Below are 9,929 nucleotides of genomic sequence, written 5' to 3' on the forward strand. Positions count from 1 at the left end.
CTGCCCACTGGTCCCAGAATCTCCAAAACCACCAATTTCTGTCAAGGTGTATCTTAAGAAAAGGCTGGTTTAGGATGTTTATCAAGTTCTCTCTCTCTCTCTCTCTCAAAACACTCCGCCTTTCAGTTCAACAACTTCAGTGGTGGAGGGAAGACATTGAATATTCAACCTTCACATGCCGAGCAGTAAGTCAAAATGAAACATGTTTTAAAACCACAACTAAGTTTATTAGTCTCCATCTTTCCTTTTTAAATTACAAGTAGAATCAAGTTAGTTTTCAGTATCTTAGAGTAATATAAAATACATTAAAAAAATTAGTAAAATCTTTACACATCAGGTATATAAAATTAGGGATAGAGAAATAGAACAGACAGGAGAAGGCAGAATTTAGTACTTTTTTGATTGGATAGGTTTTTGTGAAAGCTTCAAGCTTCTTTTTCGTGTAGTCCAGTATTTTACTCAGCCACACGAGCCAGGTTGAGAGTGGTGCAGACACTGCTCTATCGATTGGTGTTCACCCAATGATAACGATCCACACGAGGTCCAGCAAAAGCAATTGAGGGCCAGTAGCATTTGAAGCCCTTGTGCTGGGGATAGTAAGCACTTGCCTGATGAAATCCATTGGTTGTATAGGTCTTCTTGCGAGGATACCAAGACCATGGCTGGAGGGGCAGCTTGCAGTAGTCTCCAAACTAAACACAGGAATAGATTAGAGACTTGTGTTAGGCTTGGCCTCCAGGTCCGTCTCAAACATTATGGACAGCATAGAGATAGAGTCACTGCTCATCCTTACACTTTGTTGCTCTGGGATGACAGGAGGATCGAGAGAAATACAGGAGGCCTACCACTGCATCCTACAAGTTATAGGCCAGACATTGCCGTTTCCTCCTTTACAGCAGGAAAGAAGGATAGGACACAACCAGCATCTTACCTGGTACACACTATTTGGGTTGCTGACCGTAGGGATAGCTTTAGCTTCCTTGGTATAACTCTCCTCATCTGAGGAGGTGCCAGAATAATAATCTGAAGTCACTTTGTCAACAGCTTCGCTGATGCGCTGAGAGATCTCTCGGTCCTCCTCAGCACCGTCAAAGTGAACAACTGTGAAAGGCAGATTCTTCTCACCATACCTATATTGAGGGGAGGCGTTCTATTTCAGTTTATAGCATAATTCAGCTCTGACGGCCCATTGCTATCTACTCACATCTATGACATCCTTATGTTAGAACCCCAGATTTTAGTGCTCTGCTAGTACATCTTTCCCGTGAATAGTTAGAGGCTACGGTTGCATGTTTGTGCATTAACAAGATATTAGTTCAGGAGGGTCTGCTGTATTTCAGACAGAAGGAACACCTCTTGCAGGTAAAGTTGCTAACGAGTTCTACAAGTTTCAGTTTGAGCTAGGAGCCAGCACCAGTCCTTAGACAGGTTAGAAGGATGCACTTTCTAATCAAGTTAGACTAGTTATTGGATTATGAGAAAATCCACAGCTCCTAAACATCGTATGCTTTCTTGCCAATACATTTTTAGAACCAAGTCCATACTCGTTCTGTGGAATGCCCTGGAGGCAGTGGACAACAAGGAGATAGGTGACGATTACACAACTTAAGTTCAGACCTCACCTGCAGCACACATCAAATGGGTCAACCCATATGGTGATCTCTTTTGGCAAGCCAAGCTTATCAAAATCCACATGACTCTCAGAACAAGCTTTTTCCAGTACAGGGTCTCTTGTCTGATATTTGTTTATCCGTATACACCTAAAGAGTAATTCGGGAGTAGTATTACATCACAGGGCTTGCATTCACTGCAGTTAAACTCAATTTAAAAATACCACTACGCTTGATCTTACGGTTTTAATAGGCACATAGCCAGATAACTCAAATCCTAACTCTGGGGTTAGCACAAGTCAGTTACCAGCACACATATTTTCGCTCATTTGTTTATTCTGCAATGTAGCCATTTCCACACCCACAGAGATTAACTTGAGCTAATGCTACAGTGAGAACCAGCCCTCAGTCATGGATGCGTACTCATCAAGAAATCATTTGCTTCCTTAAGTGTGCAACCAGCCTGCATTACCACATCTGCTCTGTTCCATGGAGATTCATTCCTCCTATAAAGCTTAGCCAGAACAAAGAGTTCTTAGTTAACCCTCTTCGGTTCATTGCATTTTCCAACATTCGCCTCATCCTGTAACTATTCCTGGAATACCTATTTATTCACATGGATGTTCCCAGAGCCTTACACTCTGTTTATTTCAAGACATCAACCCCCTTTTACCAGAAGCACGGGCCAAGTCTGTTACCTGAAGGCTTGTCCCCTAGATGGATTATCTAGGTACCAGTGGTTCTTATACTTTTCAAACAGTATTGTCGTCAACTTAGCTGCAAATTTCTCAGTTTTGTGCTTGCTCAGTTTGTCTTGCTTCCTCACCAGCCTTGTGATGAAGAAGACAGTGGCAGCGATTTCGTCTTTCATTTTCTTTTTAATCTGAACTGCTAGAGGATGTGCTAGTTATTAGACCATCTCTGCAGAGAGAGAGAAAGAAAATAATGCTGAAGAAACTAGCTAACATTAGTGCATTAATTATATTTCATAAGGGCAAAGAGTGGAGAACCTAGACAAACCGTGCTAAAGAGCCCTTAGAAATCCTGGAGAGACCAGAAGAGTGTGCGTTTATTGAAGTGGTTTGTCCCACAAGATTCAAATATTAAGTAACAGCATGACTCAATTAATAGGCTGATTAAGACAAAGATACCTGATCAATTGCAGCCTTGTCAAGCCTAAGTGTTCAAAGCAAAATTCATGATACTTAAGTATTGAGATTTTTAAGAAAATGGGATTTTGATATTTTGGGGGTATACTAAGGTAGCTTTTCAAGCTTCTCTGCAGCTATGCTAGTTAAAAGCTTTTTAAAAAAGATGCAAGAGTTGTTACAATTCCAGCAGCTGGATTTTCAAACAAGTCTCCGAATATCAGAACTCATGAGAGAGTCACAAGTTGTCACCACTATAATTAGTGGTGTGAATTACTAATGAAGGATTTTAGCTAGACTACAGTTCTCAGTCTGGCTGGAGCAGCTGACTAGAAAAACCTTTACTCCAAGAATGAGCATTATTTCAACATGCTTATTAACACAAACAGTAGACTACAGGAGAGTTGGTTCTGAAATAATTTAGAACTACCTAATAAAATTGTTCCTGTTTACAGAGATGTTGCCTAGTTACAGATGTTAACTCACATTACTCATCAGTGTATTAAGCACAGTAGAAGACAGATTAGAGAAATAGAAAGCAAGCCAGTATTCCACCCAGTGCTGGCATGCTAGAGACCAGAATAAGCATCATATATTCATTCTAGTACTTCATTAGCCCTTAGCCTACAGAGACAATGTGCTACTGAAGTCCTTGTCCATGCCACAGAACAGTAAATATTACCTTTAAAATAGACCTTGTCAGGTAGATCAGATGAAATCCCAGCTACTTTAAAACTCTCAGACACACTTTAAGAGCAATAAACAACTCAAAACACAAGCATGTTGCCTTTGCAAACCATATACTCAGAAGCTACCCCCACACATGTCAACTCCTGCCACTAACTACTCTTACAACCAACAGTGTCTTCTCTACAAAGTGTCTGCTTCAGGTATATATAAAAATAGAAGTCAACTGGCTGTTAAGAGCTTAACAACTGAACAGGTGTCATCCATTATGCTGAATTCAACTTGCTTTTTCCAAGGCTGTGATACTCTCTGGTTACTTTTTCCAGGCCTGGAGGAAGCTCGGTGTAACTTCTTAAGTTGTTTCTTCTACCAATAGCAGCTAATCCAATAAAAGATATTGTGTCTTCCCCTTTATCTCTGTCATATTTTGGGACCAAAGCAGCTACAACACTACAAACACTCAAGACTACTGTCAATTTATCTGCTTTCAACCCACACTAGGCTTCCTTTCTGAAGAACATTGTGATTAATTCAGTATTTTCTTCAGTCATGTTTATCTATGTGACACCCAGAACTTTTAGTATCTGTGAGGAATATACGTAATCAAGAGCAGCAATACCAGACTCAATAATTAATCATGAATGTTGTTCTCTATAGCAGCTAGCACAGAATTGAAACAAGCTAGTTATTTTCCCTGTGCAACCCTCAAATTAGTCATGTCTTTGAAAAGTGTATTATTTTGCATTTATCATTAACAATAATGCATCATTCATTTCTATCAATATGTATATTTTGTGTTACTTACAATAACTGATATTTTCTGAAACACTTTTATAAAGAATAAAGAAGCACTCTAGAGATTAATTTTTAAAGGGGTTAGAAGAAGGCACTTTCTCAAAAGCAAGTCTTTCATTATTTAGGAGTTTGTATCATTACTTGCCAGAGGCACATGGGGAAGGAAGTCTGTTTATCTGTTTGGGACCTACTGTCATCTCTATGCTGTGCATTGCCCCTATCAAATAGCTAAAAAGGAAAGATTAAGGTAAAATCAGATTTGTATCCACATGGCATTTCCCTTGCTAGAAACAATTTAAAATAATGAAGAAACCTAGGGTCCCGACCATGCAAAGACCTATGCACTGCCAAACCTCTCACACAAGTGGTCTCATAGACATGAATGGGGTTTCAGGAATTTGAAGTGAATTTGCAGGACAGGCGTCTAAATCTCCATTTTAAGCATGGCTTTGTATTTGTGGATTTCTTTTGCCATCCACAAATAACTCCTTGTTTGAAAGCAGTGGCCTCTTCTACCACTTAAAAGGGCAGTATTTTCCGTTTAAATTCCTGTCTTAAAGAGATATCAGTAGATAAGGGGAAGATAAGCCTCCACTGATATATCACTTTTCAGCCAGACTGATCATTCACTTAATGACCTTAAAACATGCATATTGCTTCAAAGAGACTTTAACTCCAGACTTCAACGAGAAGCTTCAGAATTGTCATTCATGCTTAAATTTGACACTTTATGTATGGGTTTAAACAAAGACTCTAATTATCTCACCCATTACAAAGATAGCTTCCCCAATTATCACCCCTAATGTCACTACCTCACAGAAACTTACCTTCCCCCCTCACTCCAACTCTGTTCTAAGCAAGGAAGGCTATGTCTACACTCACGGCTTCTTGCACAAGAACAGCCACTCTTCCGCAGAGCATCCACACTGCCCACCTGCTCTTGCGCAAGAAAATGTACAGTAAGGCATGGTAAAAGAGAGCTTCTTGCGCAAGAGCTATGCTCTTTCCTGACAGGTATAAGCTCTCTTGCACAAGAGGGCAGTGGGGATGTACAGCAGGGATTTCTTGTGCAAGAAACCCCTATGGCTAAAATAGCCATCAGAGGTTTCTTGCGCAAGAGAGCGTCCACACTGCCAAGGATGTTCTTGCACAAAAGCACATCTCCCGCATGGCAGTGTGGACATTTTCTTGTGCAAGAGTTCTTGCACTAGAACCCTTGCTCAAGATGTTCTTGCGCAAGAAGCCACCAGTGTAGACATAGCTTAAGAGTTTCCTCCCATGAGCAGAATGAATTTTGTGTTGTGCACCAGTACTGAGTTCATGTGGCTGGTTTGGATGTGCCACTGTGACACTCAAGTTATTAATAAATATCTCATAAACCTTTACCTTTTCTCTCTGCTGCCACATCTCCTCCCCTTGCTCCATCAGCTCCCCTGGTGCCTGCTGACCCCCCAACTCCTCACCCTCCTCTGCTGACTCCTGCCCTTCTCACTGCCCTCAGCCCTCCTACCCCCCTCCACCAGCCCTTCTCTCCCCCCGTGCCCACTCCTCCTGTAGCCCCACTCTGATCATGTGAGCTACCCCTCCTCATCCCCTCTTCTAACACCTCCCTCTACACACCGGCCCTGCCTCTCTCCTCTGGTGCTGGTCCCTCCCCTGCAGGTGTCTGCCCTTCTGCTTCACCCCCAGAATCTCCTGGCACCTGCAACTTCCCTTACCCCTGCACCCTCCTGGTGCCTTCCCCTTCCCTTACTGCCCCTGCCTCCTTTTTCCCTGATGCCACCCCCTCACCACTCTCTGCCCCCATTCCCCTCATGCCCCTCTGTGCCCTCACACATGACTTGCTCCATCCCCACCTTTCTCATGCCCACCCCAGCACTTCCCTCTCTAGCCCCCAGTGCCCTTACCCTCTCCTGTCCCAGCATCACCCTGTTCCCCCTACCACTGACACCTCCCCTCCTGCCCTTTTCCTCATTGTCTGCACTTGGCCCCCTGGCATTTGTCTCCCCTCCACCCTGTGTCTTGGCGCCTTCCCCTTTCTTCCTCCTCCCCCTCCACACAAGCCCCTTCCTCTCCCAACCCCTAGTTTTCTCCCTCCCCTACCTTCTGCCTTCCACTTTGCGGGGCCGAAGTCTGCGCTCGAGCCCCGGACTCCAAACCCGGAGCTAGGCCAAGTGGCGCAACGCGGCACCGAGCAGTTTTAAAGTCCCAGGCCATGACGTCATGTCACACCCGGGCGTCTCGCTGCACACGCCAGCAAGGGGGAGCTGCACTGAAAGCTGCGCATGGCAGGGATGGTCCGGGGTTGGGGAGGACACTCTGGGGCCGGGGTGGGAGAACGCATGGGGGGGCCGGCAGGTGGGGGCCAGGGACTGCTCCAAGCAGAGCCGGGAGAGAGACCCAGCTCCAAATATTACTGGAGCAGGGCCCCCACCGACTCTGGTGCTTACTGTCCGTCCTGGCAGAGTAGTGCCCCAGAATAGTGGTGCCCTACGCAGCTGCATACTCTGTGTATGCCTAAGGACGGCCCTGCACAGATGGTATGGCCTAAGGACTAGCGCACTAGCATATGACTCAGGTTGGCTAGGTTCTACTCCTGGCTGTGTGACTGCCCCTTGAGCAGCTCACTTCATGTGTCTATGCCTTACTTTCTCCATCTTTAAAATGGGGAGAATTATATTGACCTACTTCATGAAGCTCTTTGACACCTACACATGGGAAGTATTACGTAAAAGCAGGGTATTATTATCCCTGCTTTATGGATGGAGAAACATAAAGCACAGGGAAGGCAAATGAGTCTTCAGAAAGTCAGCTATCAAGCCAAGATTTGAACCTACATCTTTCCTTGCATGCGTGAGTGTTTTATTCACAGCCCTCCTTCCCGGCCAGTGTTCTGTAATGCAGAGTCTAATCTTGAGTCATTCTTTCTCCTTTCTTGAGGATGATGCTTGACTGCAGGAAACAAAATGTATTATCATATAGATTTTCCCTAATTCACTACAGGGCTTAACCGGAGTCTGTTAGTTTCTCGTTGTGGAATCTGCAGAGAATTTAACTTTCAGTGAACCCACGCCTCATGGCACGTTACACACCAAAATGTGCACTGTGGGTGTAATATGACATTCACAAACAGGACCCATTAGGCACAATTGTCTGTGGCAAACTGGACATTGAGGTTTGAGGCCTGAATTGCATCCTAAAGATTAAAAATAGCTTTAAAGAGGGAGATTTTAGTGGGTAGCTTTCTGGGCTGAATGCCTCAGACAAAAATTGCAGCTACATCAGTTTCTCTTTCTTTTTAAATAGCTGCTGTGTGAAGGTTCCAAATAGAGGGCATCTTTTAATTGCATTAATTTTGCTGAAAATGACTGAAAAAACAGGCAGACGGAGAACCATAATTATTTCCAGAGATGACAAGTTTTGGCACCTTGAGGCAATTACAAATAGTGGTTAAACTTTGGAGGAAGTTACCATTCCAGAAATGGTACTTCTTTTTAATGTTATGGGTGAATCTGGTAGTAATGCAACTAAGACTGATAATACAAGCTAGTGCCAAACCTATACAAACTCACACCGGTTCCCCAGTACCCCTTGATATTGATTGTTGGCCATTCAGGGTGTGGTCAACCTCGTTATGGCATGTAGGGAGTGAAATTGCTTACAGCCCTGAGTGACATAGCCAGGTCAATCTAATTTTTAAGTGTAAACAAGCCTCAGCTAATCAGGTCTTGGGTCCCTACACAATAGTTGACACATTAAATGGCATTTGTTTCATAGTATAGCTTAAGTCTACATCTACACTACAGCACAGATTGATGTTGATCAATCCACCGGCTATCAATTTAGCAGTTCTAGTGAAGGCCTGCCAAATCAATTGCAGATCGCACTCCCATCAACTCTGTTATTCTATCCCCCATGAGAAAAGTAAGGGAAGTCAATGGAAGAGTTTCTCCTATCGGCCTCCTGTTGTGTAAACCCTGCAGTAACTCAACTTAAGGTATGTGGACTCCGGTTACTTGATTCATGTAGCTGGAGTTGCATAACTCTAGTCTACTTTCTTCTGTAGAAGTAGCCTCGAGTTCATTGCTCCACTTGGAAAAAAAGGAGCGAGGTGGGGGCATTTCAGCATTTCCCCAGTGGGGTGATGAAGAGATATACAGAGTTTTAAATTCATCCCTTCTGTCCCAGCCATGTGGATACTTTGTTTGTATAGTTAACAGAGGGCATCAAACAAGAAAGAATCAATGGATACTATAGTTCTTCTGAACCTGCACTACTGGAACCTGATAGAGAAGTAATTTAAACAATAGAACTATCATTTCCTATTCATATTATCTGGAACTACCGTGTTTTTTTCCGGGTGCTAGATAGAAGTGGGCCATATATTGCTACCATGATGTCATGCTTAGCTCCTTTGTAAATAGCTTAGGGTATGTCTACACTGCCACCCTAGTTCGAACTAGGGTGGCTAATGTAGGCATTCGAACTTGCAAATGAAGCCCGGGATTTAAATTCATGTGTCAATTAAATTTCCATCTGTAGATGGAAATAATTATATAAGAACTAGGTATTATTATAATTTTGTTGACAACTGCAGGATATCTTTCTTTAGCTCTAGTAAAAAAGGCATCGGTACCTGAAGCAATCCTTTCACCATAATGCTACAAAAAGCCACAGCATGCAGTGCAGTGACAAATGTGAAGACCCAGGTACCTTCAGGTCTATTGTAATGGAGTACTTAAGGCTGATTTAACAGGCTCATTACGAACGCTGGTTTTAGAGTTTCTAGTTCTCAGTTCATTCTTGGCACCCTTGGATGGCAAGTGACCAATATGAAGCAATTGACAAAAACCTTGAGGCTCATTTTAAAATTACCACTGTGAAAACACAGGAGTTGAATTTACCAGTTTAAAGTACCTTCATGTGCACTGATAACTGCAAACAGTAATCCATAATATGGAATTAAATAACCATGGGGAAAAGGATACAGGACACAGTGACTTCATTTATGAGTGCACTGCAATGTGCTTGGTTATCCTGCTAGAACATCTGCCTTATGCTCTCCTCCTATGTGCCTCGGCAGAGAGGGCCTGATCCAAAGCCCAGTGAAGTCAATGAGAAAATCCCAATGACAGCAATAGGCTTTGGGCCTGGCACGCAATGGGAGTGGCATGTTTGGCGAAATAGGGCACAGAGCAGAGCCAGTGCCCCAGGAATGGCAGAACAATAGTGACTGCACCATAGCAGAAGTATGCAATCAATCTCTTCTATTTCTCACAGCCCTGGCTTGGTAACGGGGTCAAAAATGGAACAGAGGGGAGGAGAAGGGTGGGCAAAAGAAGGAGAGACTGGAGCAGGGAAAATTTGTAGCAGAAAAAAAAGCTAGGGTCAGATGGAGAAGCACGTTTGATATTATCACATTCAGTACTTAACCCAGGCAACCAATTAACAAGGATTCGTTTCTATCCAGTGGAAAAATATTTATCCTCCCCATGGGGATCTTTATCTTATTTTAGGCATCGACAAAATAAATGGAATTGCATCGGGATCCTTTCAGGATTAGGTTAGGTCATCCCTGTAAAAATTCAACATATTTTAATTTAGGATAAGTATTTATGAGAAACTGATAATTAACGTCTAAACGTTACAGAGGATAAACAATAATGCAGGGGCCAGCCCTACTCCATTG

At 43.2% G+C, this 9,929-nt stretch overlaps 1 protein-coding gene across 1 annotated transcript; it reads right to left on the minus strand.

Moving 5' to 3' along the window:
- Positions 1 to 213: 213 nt before the first annotated feature.
- Positions 214 to 3,621, minus strand: BTG4 (BTG anti-proliferation factor 4). The gene is made up of 5 exons (XM_075909642.1): positions 3,441 to 3,621; positions 2,309 to 2,531; positions 1,623 to 1,760; positions 932 to 1,130; positions 214 to 692 (listed from the first exon to the last, which is right to left on the minus strand). Exons 2-5 carry the CDS (start codon positions 2,479 to 2,481, stop codon positions 501 to 503), a joined length of 702 nt encoding a protein of 233 aa, XP_075765757.1. The 5' UTR covers positions 2,482 to 2,531; positions 3,441 to 3,621; the 3' UTR covers positions 214 to 500.
- Between the last annotated feature and the right edge of the window lie 6,308 nt (positions 3,622 to 9,929).

This window comes from Pelodiscus sinensis, chromosome 26 (assembly GCF_049634645.1).
Source record: "Pelodiscus sinensis isolate JC-2024 chromosome 26, ASM4963464v1, whole genome shotgun sequence".
Classification (NCBI taxonomy): domain Eukaryota; kingdom Metazoa; phylum Chordata; order Testudines; family Trionychidae; genus Pelodiscus; species Pelodiscus sinensis.